Genomic DNA, 21249 nt, shown 5'->3' on the forward strand with positions numbered 1-21249 from the left:
ATAGTTGTAGGCCAGTCAGTGTCTGAAGAGAAATGGGGTACATTTCAGATCATCCAGGTAATTTTAGGACCGTTAGCTTAGCATTTGTGGTAGGGAAAATGTTAATGTCTTTAATTACGGATGAAATTAACCACATATCCAGATAAATAGAAAATACTTGGAAGTAGCCAGCATGCATTTCAAAAGGGACAACTGTGCTGGACAAACCTCATAGAATTTAATGAGGTAACAGATATGGTAGATGGGGGAAATGCAGTATATGTAGTGTACGTGTAAAAGCCAAGAGGTAATGATAAGCCTATACAAGATCTTAATAGGCCTAGGAACAGACCCAAATGCATCTATTTGACATTTTTAATTTCCCTGCATTATGAACTTTCAGGATGTTACTGTCTAGTTAAGGCTAAATTGTGATCTATTAACACATCATGCTGTGGATTGAGCCAACATATCTATGAAAGAGTCCACACTTGGAGTTGGACTTTCAAACTCTTGGTTTAGTATTTAATCACTTGAGACTAGATTAGATTGGATAAGTGGAAGAAGGTGCAGTAAAAGGGTTGAAGAGAATTTTGTTTTTTTTTGCTAAATCTGTACATGATTAGAGAATTCTCTTTGTCTGCTTTGACTACAAAGAAAAGGGATGAAAAACCAAATGACCTTGCTCAATTACTCCAAGGCTAAAGTTACTGAGGATTCCCTCCTTCTCTGCTCTCCACAGTGTCTGTATGGCAATGGGCATGATGCTAACATTTTCCCAAGCATGTATAAGAAGCTTAAGCCTGGCAGAAAGCAATCCACTTGCCCCCATCTTCTCCACCCCTGGCTACGCCAAGCACTGCCACCAGCACACTGCGTGAGGAGAATGCTATTAAAATAGAAACCTGTTGTTTACCTGTACCTTCAATGTCTCCCCCTGCAGGGAGCTGTCACTATCATCATGGTCATCAGGTTTGATCAGGATCGTGTTACTGAGGAGGTGATTCTGCACTGCCATCAGATAGCGCAGGCAGGGCGATGCAACCTGTCAGCGAGGAGGAGGGGAGAGAGAAATAGAAAAAAAAAGCAGAGAGCACATCCAAACATTATGCATTTGCTTTAGTTATAAACATTTAAAACACTGCAACTGTGCAAAAAATAACTAACTATCAGGATATAGATACAAAAAACATTTTAAACACGAGATTCATGTTGTGATTTTCTCAAAGGTGCTATTGTTCTTTCCCCAAAAGGTTACAATGTATTTTGTTGCCAGATTAATGCTTAAAAAGTGGCGATATTTCACTGTCTGGATACAAGTTTGTATGTTATACACTCATAGGACTCTGTATGACAAGTGTAGATTAGATGCAGCTAGTGTAGCCAGGAGTTTGTAACACCGATGCGGCCACCAGTGTTAATGATTTTGCTAAGCACCAAATACATAATTTGTTCAACACATGGGCATCACTAAGGAATGTACCTGTAAAGTGACCAATTTGTGGAATGAACTCCCAGGTAGCGTGTGGAGACAAAAACCCGGTGGCATCTGGCAATTCACATACTACCCTAACCCTGATCCGCATCAGTAAATTAACCACAGATTAGCGTTACTTGTTGTCACCCCAGTTTTACATTTTTCCCTGTACAAAAGAAGGTTAATGAATCGTTTTCAGCTTTTTCTTCTACATCCTGGGGAACACAAGAGTCACAGATTTCAATTGCGCATGGTTTACTCTCATCATCATGGTCTGAGGCTGTGGCACCCATGAAACCAGACATAAGGGTGTAATCAACCATTGCAGTTGTGTTAAAGGTAGCGCTGTAAAACTAACATCACTCCCCCGACAATATTAATATGGCCACCCAAGCCAGGAAAATTCTGAACCTCTTTCTGCGTTATATTTTCTTTTCACCGCCACATTTTTCTCCATGCAGAGCTTTTGTCCCCACGTAGCTAAGAGGGCAACACAAGCAAGCCACAGAAGGTTACAGAAGCCAAGCAGTGCTCTGCTATTAGGCAATGGTACTGTTGCACCAAGAATGACCTATTGTACATCAGGTCATCATACCAGTGAGGCAAGTCTTTTAACACATTGAGCTGATCAGCTTAGCAGAGGATACTGGTCTTGAATATAACTGCCTTACTTTATGTAAATTGTACTGACACAGTCAATAAAAACCACCATTAGTGGGGACACTATTGCTGTTCAGGTTTATTTACTCACTGGCACTGTAGCAAGAAGCCTGAGAAATTCTTCTTTAGAAACTGTTTGGCACTTTGTGATGAGAATGCAGGAGTCTTGCACCACGATCTTCAGGATATAGTGCAGTAGTTCATCATTCAGCCTGGGGCAATTAGGAACCAGGAAAGAAGAAATGAGACAGAAAGTGCAACACAAATGTACTGATCATGTATCGGGGACCGGGGCAGCAGGGATGTTGAAGGGGGACACAGTGGCACAGTGGTTAGCACTGTTGCCTCACAGCGCCAGGGACCCGGGTTCAAATCTGGCCTTGGGCGACTGTCTGTGTGGAGTTTGCACATTCTCCCTGTGTCTGCGTGGGTTTCCTCCGGGTGCTCCGGTTTCCTCCCACAGTCCAAAGATGTGCAGGTTAGGTTGATTTGGCTATGATAAATTGACCCTTAGTGTTAGGGGGATTAAATACGTGGGGTTACGGGGATAGGGTGGGATATGTGTCGGTGCAGGCTCGATGGGCCGAAATGGCTTCTATCTGCACTGTAGATTCTGTGATTCTGTGATGTGGCCTACAGGTTCCTTTGATCAAAACTCCTACCAGTTTCCTGCACAAAGCTGACTTCAGCAGCATTAGAATGCTTTAAGATGATTTAAATGGTCAATCTATCCCAGCATCTTTTCACTTTTGTTTTTAGTGTTTATAGCAATTGTGGAGTAAAGGGAAAACCTTAATCTTGTCTCTATGTATGAACAGACAGTTTGTAAACGTAAGGACACGGACTGATAAACATCCAGGTCAAGACAAAGGCACATACCCTGATAAGAGACTAGTTGCCAAAGCACCACACAGAACAGTAAAAGATAAAGAACAGAGCAGCCTTTACCAATTCTTCAGGTTCAGAAATTTAAAGAGTTGAAGCTTCCAAGTTTCAGAGTACAGGGGGAGGCGGGGGGGGGGGTGGGGGAAGAATGTGGAAGACTTGCACTGTGTGCGCATGAGATTCTCACTTTTTTGGCATGTACACATTCTGAACATCTTTTTGCATTATATATTTTTTTCACCATGCAGAGCTTTAGTCCCCACATAGCTAAGAGGACAGCACAAACAAGCCACAGAAGGTCTCAAAACTGTTACAGAAGCCAAGCAGTGCTAGAAAAATAGGGGCAGGAGTAGGCCATTCTCCCCTTCGAGCCTGCTCCGCCATTCAATATGATCATGGATGATCCTCTATCTCAATACCATATTCCTGCTCTCTCTCCACACCCCTTAATGCCTTTTGTGTCTAGAAATCTATCGATCTGCTTCTTAATATATTCAGTGACTTGGCCTCCCACAGCTTTCTGTGGTAGAGAATTCCACAGGTTCACCACCCTCGGAATGAAGAAATTTCTCCTCATCTCAGTCCTAAATGTCCTACCCCATATCCTGAGACTGTGACCCCCCCCTAGCCAGGGGAAACATCCTCCCAGTCTGTCTAGCCCGGTCGGAATTTTATACGTTTCAATGAGATCCCCTCTCATTCTTCTAAACTCCAGTGAATACAGGCCTAGTCGACCTAATCTCTCCTTATACGACAGTCCTGCCATCCCAGGAATCAGTCTGGTGAACCTTCGCTGCACTCCCTCTATGGCAAGTATATCCTTTCTTAGGTAAGGAGACCAAAACTGCACACAGTACTCCAGGTGTGGTCTCACCAAGGCCCTGTACAACTGTAGTAAGACATCCTTGCTCCTGTACTCAAATCCTCTTGCAATGAAGGCCAACATACCATTTGCCTTCCGAACTGCTTGCTGCACCTGCATGTTTGCTTTCAGTGACTGGTGTACAAGGACACCCAGGTCCCTCAGTACATCAGCATTTCCCAATCTATCACCATTTAAGTAATACTCTTTGTTTTTCCTACCGAAGTGGATAACTTCACATTTATCCACGTTATACTGCATCTGCCATGTATCTGCCCACTCACTCAACTTGTCTAAATCGCCTTAAAGCCTCTTTGCATCCTCCTCACAACTCTCAATCCCACCTAGTTTGCAAATATTACATTTGGTTCCCTCATCCAAATCATTGATATATATTGCGAATAGCTGGGGCCCAAGCACTGATCCCTGCGGTACCCCACTAGTCACCGCTTGCCACCCCAAAAAAGACCCATTTATTCCTACTCTGTTTCCTGTCTGTTAACCAATTTTCAATCCATGCCAGTATATTACCCCCAATCCCATGTGCTTTAATTTTGTACACTAACCTCTTATGTGGGACTTTATCAAAGGCCTTCTGAAAATCCAAATACACTACATCCATTGGTTCTCCCTTATCTATTCTACCAGTTACATCCTCAAAAAACTACAGCAGGTTTGTCAAACACGATTTCCCTTTCATAAATCCATGTTGACTTTTTCTAATCCCGTTGATATTATAAGTGTCCTGTTATCACATCCTTTATAATAGACTCTAGCATTTTCCCTACTGCTGATGTTAGGCTAACCGGTCTGTAGTTCCCGGTTTTCTCTCTCCCTCCTTTTTTAAATAGTGGGGTTACGTTTGCCACCCTTCAATCTGCAGGAACTGTTCCATAATCTATAGAATTTTGGAAGATGACAACCAATGCATCCACTATTTCCATGGCTACCTCTTTTAGTACTCTGGGATGCAGATTATCAGGCCCTGGGGATTTATCAGCTTTCAGGCCCATTAATTTCTCCAGCAATATTTTTTTACTACAGGAAACTAAATATCCAGAAATCTCTCTTAACCAGCAAAATTCAGGAGTAGGTTCAGGTAAGTTTTACTATATTAGTGGCCGTATAACCGGGGTTCCTGGATCTGTGGCCATGTAACCGGGGTTCCTGCACAAGTGCCATGTAACTGGGGCTCCTGCACCTGTGGCTGTGTACGGGGCGCTCGTACCTTGGTAAGTATACCTCTCTGTAATCCGGGCTTTTTGATCAACCAGCACCACGCCGGTCCCGTCGGTGCAGGACAAAAAAAGTATCCTGTAATACTAACTTCCTTTAATTCCTCCTTCTCACTAGATCCTTGGTTCCCTAGCATTTCTGGGAAGTTATTTGTGTTCTCTTCCGTGAAGACAGAACCAAAGTATTTGTTTAACTGCTCTGCCATTTCCTTGTTCCCCCATTATAAATTCTCCCATTTCTGACTGTAAGGGACCTACATTTGTCTTCACTAATCTTTTTCTTTTTACATACTTGTAGAAGCTTTTACAGTCCACTTTTATGTTCCTTGCAAGTTTACCCTCATACTCTATTTTTCCCCTCTTAATCAATCTCTTGGTCCTTTTTTGCTGAACTCTAAACTGCTCCCAATCCTCAGGCTTACTACTTTTTCTGGCAACTTTATATGATGACTCTTTGGATCTAATACTATCCTTAATTTATTTTGTTAGCCATGGTTGGGCCGCTTTTCCTTTTGAGTTTTTGCGCCAGAAAAGAATGTATAACTGTTGCAATTCATGCATTCGTTCCTTAAATGTTAGCCATTGCCTATCCACCGTCATGCCTTTTAATAAAGCTCCCCAATCTATCATAGCCAACTCACTCCTCATACCATCGTAGTTTCCTTTGTTTAGATTTAGGACCCTAGTTTTGGATTGGACTTCTTCACTTTCCATTTTAATGAAGAATTCTATCATGTTATGGTCACTCTTCCCTAAAGGACCCCTCACAACAAGATTATTAACTAACCACTTCTCATTGCACAATTCCCAATCTAGGATAGCCTGTTCCCTAGTTGGCTCCTCAACGTACTGGTCTAAAAAACCATCGCGTACACACTCCAGGAATTCATCCTCCACAGTACTATTGCTAATTTGGTTTGGCCAGTTTATATGTAGATTAAAGTCACAAGGCAATGGTACTGTTGCACCGAAGAATGAGCTATTGCACATCAGGTCATCATACCAGTGAGGTATGATGCATATGGTGTCTCAGTGTACTCGTGTACTGGGGTCTCCCATTAATGCACAAGCATATGCAGCCCACTCACTGATTTTAACACATGTATTGGGTGCTCAGCTCCGAACAATGGGATATCCCAGCTTCCAAGCACTTTGGCAATGTTTGTACATTAAGCATACTTAAAGAAAAGGTTTTGAATGCTTGGCTTAATTCAGTATTTTTAAACTTATTCATTTGCAATCTCACTACTCTCCCCTTATATTTCCCAGCAATTACCACTCTCGATTGCACAGTCCTTTACAGCGAGTACAGTGGGAAAATTGAGAGCCTGGACTTCTCTGGTAACAGTGTCAACATAACTCAGTAGATAAAGATGATTGTCCTTTGAGCTAGTTAAGTATCAATTTTCTACTTACGTAAGTATAACTGAACCAGCATACCTGTAGTGATCGTCATCCTCACTCCCAAATCGATTGTTCTGTAGCTGCTCAGCCAGATTAATCAAGATAATATCTCGTAACTGAGAAAGGCCACTGTTTCTCTCTCCTGCAACAACAAAGGACTGCCTGAGACCAACCACTTCAAACAAAAAAACACAGTAATTGCTACTTACGCAAGACATTACTATCATACCCCTGGACCTAGCCTTTATATTGGGGTGCCACCAGTTCTGGTCAGAGATTTTAACCAGGCTCTCTGAAAACTTCCCAAGATGTAACCAGGGCAACAAAAGCCAGCTATATTTAAAATCAGTGCCTATTCTTCTACTTATTTCTGTTCCATGATGTGCTGGCATTAATTATAGGGGTAAATATTTTTCTAATTCCCCTCTCCGTCAATCCCCTTTTGTTTCCAGATTATTGAAGTAAGTTTGCTACAATGTCCTGTGCACCAACAATTACTACCAACTCTTGATCACTTCTGTACCTCTTTGGTCAATAGTAGACAATGTTCAGACAATGCTGATGACCAGTGTGTTTTTATGATCTACACGTGAATTCTTATGCAGAAAGGAAGAAATAAGGCCAATTAAAATTGCCAACTAGTGCCAAATTAAGGGCAGTTTTGTGTTGTCTATACTCATTAGAAATTAGAAAGAGACTACACAATCACACTTCAGAGATTTTCATCCTAGTCTGGGCTAAATTGGAACATGGGTTCCAGAACTGAAAAGTCAATGTCTGACTCACTGAGCCACCCTGCCCCCTAATAAGTGCATTTTTAAATGCACAGGGCGAGTGAGTAATTCAACTGTGCAGCAACCTTCATACAATCAATTTATGCTCATTGCTCCAATTGCCAGTTTACCAGCTACTCCAACAACATACATTTATATGCACCTTCAATGTATAAAAAACATCTCAAGGTGCTTTACTAAAGCCTTGAGGAAAACTAATTTTTCAAAACATGCCTTTTAAAAAAAGTGAGCAGCGTATTGGATCGTTATGATTTCACATTGGGTGAGCTCCCAACATCAATACACCTTTGGGGAAAGAAAGCCACCATGTGGAAGACAACCACATCTTCCACGGTAGGAATGGTGAAGAGAATACATCAGTCATCCTGAGCTGTTCCAGCAGCTAGTTGAGGCAAGCTACTGGCAAAGACCTAGGAACTGGTTTGCTGTTGGTCCATTCAACTGAAGCATGGTGCATACCATAGGGAGATGAAAAAGTGGGAAAGGGAAAACAAGCAAGATCTGAAAAAGATCCTTGAACAAGTGCCAATTAATATTAGGAAAAAAATGTTGCATGTATCTTATCTTATTGAATCCAAATGTGCACCAGGCAAGTACTTCACAAAAAGATTAATCACTCACCCTCAGTTAATACCAGTTTCAGTAGATTGTTCAGTTCCAGCTCTCCAAGATACAGTGTGTGAAGTCCAGAGCTGCAGGTAAGGAAAGTGTATATTTGGTGTTAGCTGTGGCTCAGTTGGTAGCACTCTCGCCTAGGAGTGAGAAGGTTGTGGGTTCAGGTCTCACGCCAGAGATTTGAGCACAAAATCTAAGGCCAACACTCCAGTGCAGTACTGAGGGAGTGCTACACCATCGGAGGTGCCGTCTTCCGGAAAAGACATTAAACCGAGATGTCTGCCCTCTCAGGTGGACGTAAATAATCCCATGGCTCGATTTCGAAGAGGAGCAGTGGAGTTTTCTCTGGTGTCCTGGCCAATATTTATCACTCAACCAACATCACAAAAACAGATTATCTGGTTATTATACACTTCTGCTTGTGGAACTTTGCTTTGCACAAATTGGCTGCTGCATTTCCTACATTACCACAGTGACTATACTTCTAAAGTACTTAATTGGCTGTAAAGCATTTGGGACTTCCTGAGGGCGTGAAAGGCACTATATAAATGCAAGTCTTTCTTTTTCGTTCCAGCACTATGATGCAATGAATTTTTGTTGAAAGGTGCCTTAATGTTAAAAATCAATGTTAATAAACACTATTGTATCTATCCACCCCTTCCCCCATAGTTATATCATGAGTGACAAGGTGGTTAACTTAAAATTCTTTATACAAGGAGTGCTGCCATAGTTAATGATCAGTGCCATGGGGTAGGGGATGGATATAGGTTTTTGCCATGGTGAGTGGAGAGGAACTGAGTTGAGATCATCTTAACCAGCAAAGGGAGGTGGGGGGGTGGGTGGTAGAGTGGGAGGAAGAAAGAAATTGGAGTCACACTGGGCAGTTGTTGACATCCAACAGGCAGTCATAATGGTCAGTCCAAAAGCTTGGGCACAAGGCTTACCCCTGTGGTTGCAAGTTATCCAGCCAAGCAAATAAGGGGAAAACATACCAAGGGAAAAAATATGCAGAAAATACATCATGAAAAAAAACCCAGAAAAACGGTTTATAAATAAACTTTAAAAAGCAGGTACTAAGTATTTACATCAGATTAGTTCTGAGACGGTAATTATGTTGAAAGTAACACAGCCATTGCATTATTTTTCCCTTACAAGGCTCAGTATGAAAGGTCATGGCTAAAGTAAACTAGTTCCTGGGCTTTATTGCCTAGACATCTCATTACAAAACTAGGACCACAACAATAATGGTTACATAAGGCTTTAGTCCAACTTCATTTGGAGCACCGTGTCCAGGATTGGCCCTCCCAGCTAAGGAAGAATATTGTGACTCTGAAGAAGATGCAGAAAGGCAGCAAAGATAATCAATTGCCTTAAGATTATTGAGCTACGAGGACAGATTTGATACCTTGGATTTGTACTTGCTGATTTAGAGGGGATCTGATCCAGGTATTTAATATTAAAGGCATGGATATCATGCAGGTAGACAGTATGTTTGAGATGATGGTGCCAAGTAGAACAAAGAGTCACCCACACATACTGAAGAAGCAGGGGTGAAGTTGATTGCCTGGAATTTTCACTTATCCCAAAGGTTGACCTGTGAAACAGGATTCCAGAGGAGGTCATGGAGACTTAGTGCTGCCAGAAGGCATTAGATGGATTCCTGGAAAATTAGGTGAGCCATGACATATGGAAAGTAATGCGAAGAATTTCTGGATAATAACTAATTGGTCTGGCGCCTCTTCGGTGTTGCCTGACCCCAAATGATGGGTCGCAGAGGAAACTTTGCCAGAGAACTCTTGAATTGGCCGTAGGTCTCCGTTTTGTTGCTTCTCCCAGGTGGGTGGAAGTAATGGTTGCTGCACAGGAATGAAATCAGCCAAAAGGTAGGTGCAACAAGTACAGGTTTGAAGGCCTTTGTTGTCCTAGATACATAAAAATGACACACGCTCTAATTTTAGAGGCTTATTTCAGACAAATTTCAATATCACTCGTATTGAGGTGTGAAGCTATGTTATAGCAATTTAATGATATACCATCATCACAGGAGACAAAATATGTGAAAGATGTATTTGTCATAGGTTTGTGCCAAAATCCTCAATGATTATAAGACAAGACTTCCAAACAAATTCTGCATTCTTAATTCACTCCCAATTGCTCAACTGGTTAAGACACAGACAAAGCTACACAGCTGACTTTGGTCCCAAGTTTGATCCCCAGCTGTGCAGATGAGGCAGAAATTGGAGCACTACAATTAACTACAGTGCCCTTGGGATGGGGAGGAGAATAAACTGGCTAGGATTCTCGCTCCTGACAGCTGTCCAGTGACCTTGCTGGGCAGTGTACACATGGATATCGAGTAGGGACAGAATTGGACTCAGCTGTGAGGTTATTAAAATAAACACTGGCTTCAATAACTTGATGCGGTTTTATTTATCAAATCTGCTGTATTGTCCTTCGGCTCAACCTGCCTATCCCTCCAATAACTGATACAACAGAAGTCCATTACAAAATATAATTCAAAAGATTACCATTCTCCAATGGTAATATGAACATGGAACATAGGAATTTGAAGGACCGAAAGAGCATCTGACTGTTGCAGGAACTGTTCCATCCCAGGATACCTCATATACCCCTCCAGCAAATTTTTAACATGGAAACAAATCTCAACTCACAACTAACATTTTGCAGAATAAGGCTCAAAAAAAAATTAGAGCAGAGTGCAAAAAATTGCTGCTGCAAGACCTCACAGACATCCCACTAACAACATTCATTTATGGATTCCTGCTGAGTAAATTAATGATGTCTGTGGTACAATGTCTCCGAGGCAAATGTCACAAAAGGTAGAATAAAATTCCCTAATAAATTAATTAATTCTCAAAATATTTTGGGGAGTGGTCGGATCAAGCACACAAGGAAATGACACCTGCTGGGTCATCAACAAAACACCAGAAAAAATGTTTAGTCATACAATTATACAAGAAATTCTATTTCTTGGTTTATGGTAAAGAATCAGGGCACTTATTTATAGGTCTGAGCTGCCCATTTAACCGTCGGTTTCTCCCGAACTACACATTTAATTATTTTTTGTTCCGCCTCCTCTCCTGAAGACGCAGACTCACATTCGGTATTGCGCTCCGAGTATCAACAGCCCTGCAGTGTCTCACCTAAGGGACAACCTTCAATGTTGGTTATTGTGCTATGAGCACCAGCAGTCCTCCAGCACCTCACACCCAAGAGACCTTTGTGTAGGGTATTGTGCTACGAGTGCCAGTACCTCTGCAGTGCCTCATCCGAGGTACAGCCTTTCATGTGAGCTTAGACAGGGAGCATTGGCAGGCTGGGCAGCACAGCTGAGTGCAATCTTCTCCCTGATGTATTTTCTTGTTACTGAACAGCCTTGGGGAATAGAGACTATAGTTTTCCCTCATTAACCCAGAGGTGCTGATTCCTACCAGTACTCCACCTGGAAATAGTACCAACCAAACACAGAACACCCCTTTTATATTATTTAATAATTTTCTACGGTTTACTTTCCCCATTTACCCCCCAGAACCTTCACCATGCAAAATAATTCACAATTGAGACTGGATGTTGCTCCTTGGCTGACTTGACAGAAGCAAAAGGATCAGCCATTCTTCCCACCCACAGAAATCAACTTTCTAGGCCCTACAAGCATAAACCTAATTTACGATGAAATTCAAATAGCTGCTCAACATGCAGGTCAATGTCTTACCTCCCCACCCCTTTAGATTTTCTCAGATTTCAGCATTAAATTAAGCAATCAGCAGGATGGTTACAAAAACATCTATACCTGCCACTGAATCATATTTTATTATATTAGGCAATTTTAAAACAATACCAGTAGATACCTTGCTGAAGTATTCACTTACCTAATAGCCAGACACACCTCCCTCTGAATCTCTCTGCCAATTTTATCAACAGGAGTCTTTAAAAGCTGCCAGAGCAGTAGTTCAGACCGATGCACAATCTCGCGGTTTCGCTCTGTTTGCGGGTTGAAGAAAAATTTGAATATTACCTACAAACAAAAAAATTGGGAGTACCATTATAAATCAGATTAGCCCATTTGTTGCCTCATTTTTCATACCATGTCATCATAACAGCCCTTTTAAATTATTTTAGTTTTAGACGAAAGATAATGGCAGGACAGGCAAACTGGGAGTGGCGGGACAGGCATTTTTTTATCTTCCATCCTATAGTCAGAGTCACACTGACTACATTTTATGCCAAAAAATATTGCATTCTTCATGCAATCAAATTTTTTCTGCACTTCAAGGGCAGTTTTGTATTGTGGATTTATGCAGCAAGTACTGAATTAAGGTTGTTCACTCTTGTTTTTGTATATTTAGCTGATACAGCAGGGTGCAGCTGGTGGCAGATAAAATTAGGACATTTCTCTCAAAGTTTAGCCTCATAGTTCCTAGAAGCACCAAGAAATTTAACTGAATCAGCCACAGATCTCCCTGTCTAAGACATACTTCAGCAACACTGATTCAATAAGTGGTTTAAGTCTACTTTTAAACTACTGCACAGTGACAGTTCTGCAACCAGATTAAAACTAGTGTGTGATGTTTCATCACTTCTCTATGCAGCCTTGTACAGATAAACATTCCAAGTTCCACACCTGAAAGGTAAATCTTTTAATTAATGCTGCAACTTTTTGCTTTGAAACAGAGGTTTGTAGATACACGGTCAAAGTGTAAATGCACTCGGTCACTGTACCTGAAAAACAACAAGAATACAGCGGATAATGCAGGTGTCCTTGTTTGCCATGGCCTTCTCCATGATGTCACAGATGCTGCTGAGGTGTTGAGCTTCAATGGGATGTTGTTTTCCCAGGAAGTTCGAGATTGGTAAATTAGCACTGGCAGTCAACAAATTGAGCTGATGAATGCACATTGCTCCCACGTGATGCAGGAGCTGGTTAATGACGTCACTGGTTGACACAGATCCATCTAAAACAGAGAACACAGACAAGAATTTTTAAAAAAAACAATGGCCTCCACTCCCAACTCTGATATATAAAATTAAATTTGCTGTACATTTCTCAGTTCTGGATCCAATTAATATTTGGGTAGCAGCTTCCTTCAGATATTGCTGACAGTGTACTACCAACAGTTTGAGTGGTCAACATAAAAGACATTTTGGTGTTTAGTGGTCCTACCAAAGGTCACCAAAAATCCCAACGTCCTAAATGCCCTATGCTGTTCTGCATAACAAACCAGTCTACATTTGCCCCCAACACAAGTTGACCATGGTACTAAACACACTTCGCATGCTAAAAATCAAAAATTGTTCCTTATTCAGATAGTACTGGAAATGCGCCACGTCACATGAATGGGCTTGTGTACATATGTGCGTGTATCTATCTCAAAAAAGTGGTATCATCAATAGATTCAGATTACCTGAAGAGCAAAGATCAGGTGAAATTTAAGAGTCATCTGAACCCAAAGATTAAATTGCAGCTTTGAAATTACTTCAGAAGTGAAAAAAAATTGGAATGGACAGATTTTGATGCAAGAGACAAAATATGTACGATCACAGGATAGATGATTACAAATGTGCATATTTAAAGGTGCTGTTATATAGATACACGCACACAGTCCAAGTTATTTTATTCAGTTTCAGGCAAGTAATTTTGGCCATAGGTAACTCTCAGATGCCAAATTAATATGTTCAGTGTCTTCGATATGACGACTTCAGTGCTCAACTGTTGTAACAATCACTTCCAGTTGTCAAGTGATACTCATTACAGTATTGGAAAAAAATTCTGACATTGCAGACAGTAAAGCTGTTCCCCTACACCACAAATGATATACCAAATAAAAGTCGCTTAAAAATCTTATTACTAGTTGCTCAGTTCCCAACTGAAGGCTACTGAAAGCCTCAATGCTAATGACTGCAATGTCCATACATCCTACTGGATGCTTTGTTCACTGGCCATTCACAGCACCCACATTACACAATGTGTAAACCAGGGAGCATAACACAAGGAACAGGCAAATCGTAAAGATATCCTGTTTCATTCTTGTCTGAGAATGTAGAGCCACAGCTGGGAATAACTGCGTCCCTGATGAGTTCAAGCTACCTTTAGCTCGGAGAAGGAGTTGAAGAGAGCAACTTCACCTGAATTATTATAGAAATGCAAGCTGTTATTGTACTGAACTGGTTTTCAGTTTCCAGCTATCTATGGCATCACTTCACACTCCAATCTGTGCTGAGCTAACTGATCTCATCAAGAGCTTAGTTCAGCACTCTTGGGCTTGTGGGGAGGAATAAGGTGAGGGTTTTCACTTCTGATCATTATTTTGGTGGTCCTTGCCAGAAAGTGCACATGAATGTTGACCCCTAAATTCAAAAACCCTGTTGACACTCATTGTTTAGACTAGCAAATGAAGAATGGTCGAGTTAGGGACTATAATTCTGCTGGTGCATTGTGGAACTATACACAGTATGCGTTAGCACCTTTCAGAAAAGGAAGGTAAAAAATTAGAGAGGGGAATTAGCGAAAAAGAGTCATGCCATGGCATTAAATAAAAATTAAACCAGCAGTGCAAGTTAATACACAAGCCAGAGAAAGTGCAGTCACCTTGATGTCTTCCAAGCACCTAACTAACCTTTTGGCTCAGGGATGATGTGGCTAACACCCAGTCTTTGACAGACATGATGGAAGGCCTGGTTACCAGGATTACACCACTGATCCATGTAGTCACTAGAACACGTCCAGATCATATTGTTCATAGCATCATAGCAGGCCCCTAGTGCAAAAAATAAATAATTATGAAAAAAGCCTACATTGTGATTTTTAAAAGGTACACTATTACTGGTATAATGTAAAGCAATAGCAAAGGGGTGGCACTGCGCTCTGTGGAGCAATAACATTCAAGTCCACCACAATAACTCTAACCAGTATTTTCTGTGGAGGATAGTTACCCTCCAACGAAGGGCACACAGCCTGTTTTCTCCCAGTTATTTTATTCCATGGCCCACACCTCTGTTGCCAAGAAAGTGAGCAGGAGGCCAGGTTCCAGACCTCCACCAATGTTCTTGTGGTTAACTGCTGGTCACACGCAACAGCGACCCAGTGACATCTGCATCAAAATCTTCCTTCCCTGCAATGCACAGATGTGCAAAGGAGAAGAATAGCATCTGAACCAATATCCTCCCACTCTGTGGCACTGCGAGTCAGTCAGAGCTCCAAGAAATTCCACCACACCCTAAGTTTGCAAATTTCGTTGCGCCATCAGGGAAGTAAACCGTTCACAGGCCTTGCATCGAACCACAATGTGAGAGATAACAGTTTTTTAAAATTAGATTTGCAAATGTTGAACTCTGACCTGCTTTCTTCTATGAATCATTGGTTAGACATCGAGTATTGCATCTAGTTCTGGCCACCATACTTTAGGAAGGATGTTAAGGCCTTCGGAATGGTGCAAAGGTTTAATAGAATGGTACCAGGGATGAGGGTCTTCAGTTACGTGGAGAGACTAGAGAACCTGGGATTGTTCTCCTTGGAGCAGGGAAGGTTATGGGGAGATTTAAACGGTGTTCAGAATTATGAAGGGTTTTGATAGGGTAGATAGGAGGAAACTGACAGGAGGGTCTGTAATCAGAGGACACAAATTTAAGATAATTGGCAAAAAAACAAGGGGGAGATGAGAATTTTTTTTTTTTTTTTTACGCAGTGTATTATTATTTGGAATGCACGGCCTGGAAGGATGGTGGAAGCAGAATCAATAGTAATTTTCTAAAGTGTAGACTTGAAAAGGAAAATTTTGCAGGGCTATGGGCAAAGAGCAGGGTAATGGGATTAACTGGCTAGCTCTTTCACACAGCTGGCACAAACATGGTGGGTCACATGGCATCCTTCTGTGCTGCAAGATTCTAGGATTCTAAAACTGTACCCACTGGCCATCTTGTCTAAACCAAAAAAAATGTAATTTCTTTCTAGCACTTTTTTTTTTTAAGGTTGTAGTTCAAATATAACAATTTGATGAAAAATGTATTTAGGCAAGTTACAGAAACATTTTACTCAACAAACATTAAACAACGTTATAGTTGAACGTTGCACTCAACAAGGTCGAACAGTGACTGCCAGTTTAGTGCCAATTTGTGCTGACGGATAAGTTTGTTCACCCCAGGCAAGTGAGCTGCTAGAACTCAAACTCAATTCAAACAGGACATTTGCAGCCAGCTCTGTCAACCTATGCTGGAACTTAAACCATCAAACCTCCCAAATTTCCAAATATGGAACTTAAAAAAGATGAAGTACTATTCCCAAGTGGAGTTATTATTGCAGCTTTAGAGAATGGGCAGTGGGAGTAAAGTCATAATGGCACTGCTCAGTGAGCATGGATACCACCTATTATTCATTACAAAGACAGACTTGCCTTCATAGCTGCTTTTATATTGCTCTTTTAATTTGGGAATATAGCCACAAGCTAATTCCTGGCTTTTATGCGATTAAATCAACTATGCTTAGTCTGGCAACTGAAAACAGACTCCGTGTAAATGCCAGGAACAGACCAACAAATGCTGGGCTCCCAGAATCTGAGTTCAAACTTAACAGCAACTTATGAAGTGCCTGATCATGTCTCTGACATGTCTCAAAGCACTTAACATATAATGAGTTACTTTATAGTGATTATTACTGTCATGTAGGCAAACAGTTCATTGCTTACAACCAACTTTTAACATAAAAAGATTTACGATATTAGATGAATCAGTTCACTTGCAATATATTGTCCTTACCCAGTCCTGGAACCAGAGCTCCCCGACCAAGGGAACTGCCAGCTGCATCGATCAGGTCTGCCCGGCTGCTAAATAGGCCATCTGAGATGTTAAACACCAGGCTAGAGGACAGAACTGAACAGAAAGACACCGCGACTTGTTATAATGAGGAGGTCACAAAACTACCAACAGTTTACTACTCATTGCTTCAGCTCATTCAGTGCCTTCCTTAGACTCAAATAACTGGTTTTAGTGTAATACTATTGCTAGAATAAGCTTAACAACGCCCTCTCCCTTGCAGCCCTCTGCATCCCTCCCTGACACCATTGATTACAAATCAAATGATATACCCTCACCCTTTTCTCATGCTGTCCAAGTTTTGACAGTGCACATAAATAAAGCACGGTGACTTGGGTTTATAAAGAAAGACAATGTGATCACCCGTACTTTCAACGTACTAGTTGACATTAATATGCTAAAGGAAAAAAAAAACATAAGCCAGTACAATTTGGAGTTGTGTGATACTCTTAATTCAGTACCTCAAATTGCTCTAACCTCTGCCACCACGTATGACAGACCAGTAACTACCAGTGCTTTACCTCAATGTTTCACAGCTCATAATATTCTATCCAGACACAAGGCAAGTTTGGAAAAATGAAATCTAGAATTAGAGTGTATTTCCCACAGTTCAGTTAGGCATAGTGCAAAATTTTCATATTCATTTTGATGCTCTACTAAAATCTCAGTTAAAAACATCTCTACAGTGCAACCATAAATCCTCATTACACTTTACTGAAATGCTAGTGACTAGATTGCAATAGATACATCACGGGTATTTGAGCACACATCCCCCGCCATTCAGGACAATCAAAATCTCTGATAATAGACAATGCCATTCCGTATTCAGTCTCAAGGATAATTCAATAGAAGTGCAAGGATCGCTAGTCTCCCACTGGTTAAAGTTCATGCTGCACAGTTTTGTTGAAAATATTATGAAAGACACAAAGGCATCATTCACCTCTACAGTACAAGCCCCAGCTGATACAAGCTATAAAGAACATCCCTCTAAATTCAGTTTACTTAACCCATTTATCCTCGTTGATAAATTCTGTCTCTCCCGAGAACACATTCTATTCTCTGGACAATAGAGCAGAGCAGGTAGCTCAACCCCAGGATGCTTTGTAATCAGCTGCAAGATAATACAAGAGAGCATCTCAAGATTCAATCACTCCATTTTCCTTCCTTCCTTCGCTTCCCATAGGAAAGTACCTCATCTCCGTTCACCACCTCTAAGCCACTAGCCTTCACTATTCCATTCTTTAGCAGTGTCCTGCAGGTTGCTTTCTGGACCCTAGTTTTGTGTAAGATTTATGCTGTAAATCTCCAGACATATTTCAGTGCTAATATATTGAAAGGTTTCTTATCACACATATATACACCAGACATAGAGGAAACTGTAGAAGCAATTATAGTAACACTTATTAAATACTGAAGGAGGTTAATATCCTAAATACTGAAAACCAGTCCATTACAGGAAACTTTCTGATATCCGGCACTGCCAGCTGGTGCCGGTCGATCAACACTGCCGGAAAAACGAGCGCTAATGTTAAAACATATACGAAGCTTCTGAGCTCCGTCTGAAGCAACAAACCCTGTTGCAACAGCCTCAAAACAGTCGGCGCAGCTTGCAAGCGTCTCTGTAGCTAAGCAATAGCTTCAGCTAGACGCTTGCAGAGCCAGGACTGGAGGAAAAAAAGCAACGAAAAGTTAAAAAAAATATCTGAACTAACTCCTGAATTTTGCCGGTGGATAGAGCATTCCGGATATTTAACCTCCGGTTAAACGAAAGTTTCCTGTACTACATACAACTTTTGATTTCATTCAGTATTATGCCAGAAATACTTTCATTTCTTGCACAAACCATTTCTTGATATAAATACAGTATGTAAACTAGTAACACTTTGATACAAAAGCAAAATACTGCTGATGCTGGTAATACTCAGCAGCTCAGGCAGCATCTGTGGAGAGAGAAACAGAGTTAACGTTTCAGGTCGATGAACTTTCATCAGAACTGGAAAAATTGAGATGTAACAGGTTTTAAGCAAGTACAGAGGCAGGGAAAAGGGTGAGGGGAGAAAAGAACGAAAGGGAAGGTCTGTGTTCGGGTGGAAGGCAGGAGAGATTAATTGACAAAAGGGGGATGATGGTGCGAGGCAAAAGGGGGTGCTCTGGAGGAACTGTAAATGGCAATAACAGAATCATTACCAACAGCTGCTGTCTAGGAAAAAAATGGGAGCAGTGGTTATGATCTGAAATTGTTGAACTCAATGTTGAGTCCGAAAGGCTGTAAAGTGCCTAATCGAAAGAGGAGGTGCTGTTCGAGCTTCCATTGAGCTTCGGTAAAACAGTGTAGGAGGCCAAGGACAGAGAGGTCAGAGTGGATGCGGGGCGGAGAATTAAAATGACAAGCATGTCGCCATCTCTAACTTTTTCCAGTTCAGATGCAAGGTCATCGACCTGAAACATGAAATGATTCTCTCTCCACAGATGCTGCCTGACCCGAGTATTTCGGCATTTTCTGTTTTTATTAACACTTTGATAGCTGCCAACCGGTTATTCCGTTAACTGGAATGGAATGTATTAAAGCAGTTAAAAGTCCTCTGTGCCTCACTGAAAGTGCTGCCACTAGCACTGGATTGAAGCACAATGGTGGGTGCGTGAAATTTGTTGACTTGAACCAAACACATCCAGCAGCACAATTGTACATTTTGTCCTTCTAAAATCTTTGGCTGTATCAAAAGAGCACTTTCAGCCGAATAATACTGGGCAGAAGCACTAATGGTTACAGGTCTGTGAAAGGTTGTGGTAATGGCAGGAATTTGAAGTATCACACAAGAAGCATATTGACGCAACACTGAAGTATACTGGTGTCGTTTGTGTTGGAAAGTATTGGTACCAGGGCAATACTGCATCATAAACTTAAAACAGCTAGCAAGATGAGGCAGAGTCTTCAACACCCACACCCTAAAATAAACAAAAGGTATGTTTAAAATCACATTCGACTTACCTTTTAAAGAGGACAATCCACTTGTGCCACCAAACAGGGAGCGTGTTGCAGAACTCCCAGATCCTCCTGGTGGTGCACCAAGCATAACCAGGTACGTCCCACATGTATACATAGGCGTCTTCCTTAAAGTCTTCAAGGGTAAGCCACAGCTTGTATTTGCTGCTAAATGTTAGGTAAAGAAAATATAAAATCACTTATTTTGCTCAATCAATGCCTTTCTCTTGGGACGTAAAGGCGGCTGATTAACATCGAGTCAAATCTATTTCCTCAAAGCTAATTGGTTAACATTGTTAGGTAAACAGATGATTCTCTTCAGCTGAAAGTCAAGGCCAAAATCACCAGATTAAAACAAATGCAGACTAAATGATTAGGCAACATTAAAATAAAAATCACTAAGCCTCTATAAAGACTTGCATTTATATAGCGGCTTTCACAACCACCGAACATCTCAAAGCGCTTTACAGCCAATGAAGTACTTTTGGAGTGTAGTCACTGTTGTAATGTGGGATAGGCAGCAGCCAATTTGCACACAGTAAGCTCCCACAAACAGCAATGTGATATTGACCAAATACAGGAAACTTTGGTTTATCCGGGAGGTTGTATTTCCGGAATACTCGATCCAACGGCAAAAATCAGGAGCCGTTTTCTATAAGTTTTTTTAGTTCTCGTTTCTTTTTTTTCCCCAGTCAGGCACTGCAAGGTCTGTAGCTATAGCAACAGCTTCAGATAGAGACGCTTGCAGCTGCAGCCGACTCTTTAGAAGCTGTTGATAAGCAACAGTGTTTGTGGTCAGATACGGAGATGAAAACCTCCGTATGCTTCAACATTAACTTTGTACGTCCGGCAGTTTTGATAAATCGGCAACACCGTCAGTGCCGGATATCACAAAGTTTCCTGTAATCTGTTTTTGTTATGTTGCAAGGATAACTCCCCTGCTATTCTCCGAAATAGTGCTACGGGATCTTTTACATCCACCTGAGAGAGCAGACGGGGCCCTCTGATTAACGTCTCATCTGAAAGACGGCACCTCTGACAGTGCACTGCACGCCTTGATTTATGTGCTCAAGGCCCTGACGTGGGACTTGAACCCATGATCTTCTGACTCAGGACACACACACACACACATATATATCTCTCGAATACCTGACTTTTTCCCCTGAAGTCACCCATTTACAGTCTCTACAGGCTCCAAGTTAGCAAAGCCCAGTTGTCTATGCAAATCTGTTTGCCAAGATCAGACTACATGAAATATAAACCAACCACAAACATACATGCCAAAATCCAGGAATTTTTTGCCATAAAGTTCTGCATGGAGTGCCATCTACATGAATGGAAGATTACTCTGATGAGGACTTAATGCAGAGGAATTCAGGTGACATACCTGGACAGTGACAGCTAAATGTGAAAACTTCAAATGTCACAACAACCATTTTTAGCCACCTGAAATGCCTTGAAAAAAATAAGCCATTCCTTTCATCCAGAACATCCTAAAATATAATCTGACAGGATTACTGCCAAATCAG

The 21249-nt window shown here is 41.3% G+C and overlaps 1 protein-coding gene across 5 annotated transcripts in view; it reads right to left on the reverse strand.

Annotated features, from left to right (window-relative positions):
• Positions 1-21249, reverse strand: part of hectd4 (HECT domain containing E3 ubiquitin protein ligase 4) — a 268113-nt gene that overhangs the window by 146010 nt on the left and 100854 nt on the right. For 2 of the 5 annotated variants that reach the window (XM_085961395.1, XM_085961399.1), the window contains exons 9-17: positions 19727-19888; positions 16681-16794; positions 14547-14687; positions 12652-12884; positions 11802-11947; positions 7918-7988; positions 6539-6644; positions 2208-2328; positions 896-1024 (exon numbers count right to left, since the gene is read on the reverse strand). In XM_085961395.1, coding sequence (XP_085817521.1) covers positions 896-1024; positions 2208-2328; positions 6539-6644; positions 7918-7988; positions 11802-11947; positions 12652-12884; positions 14547-14687; positions 16681-16794; positions 19727-19888 — 1223 coding nt within the window. The remainder of the gene's footprint in view (positions 1-895; positions 1025-2207; positions 2329-6538; positions 6645-7917; positions 7989-11801; positions 11948-12651; positions 12885-14546; positions 14688-16680; positions 16795-19726; positions 19889-21249) is intronic. The other 3 variants (XM_085961398.1, XM_085961396.1, XM_085961397.1) reach the window with 3 other exon arrangements.

The sequence above is a fragment of the Somniosus microcephalus genome, chromosome 19, assembly GCF_052327205.1.
Source record: "Somniosus microcephalus isolate GS21.2 chromosome 19, FLI_Smic_1.0, whole genome shotgun sequence".
Classification (NCBI taxonomy): domain Eukaryota; kingdom Metazoa; phylum Chordata; class Chondrichthyes; order Squaliformes; family Somniosidae; genus Somniosus; species Somniosus microcephalus.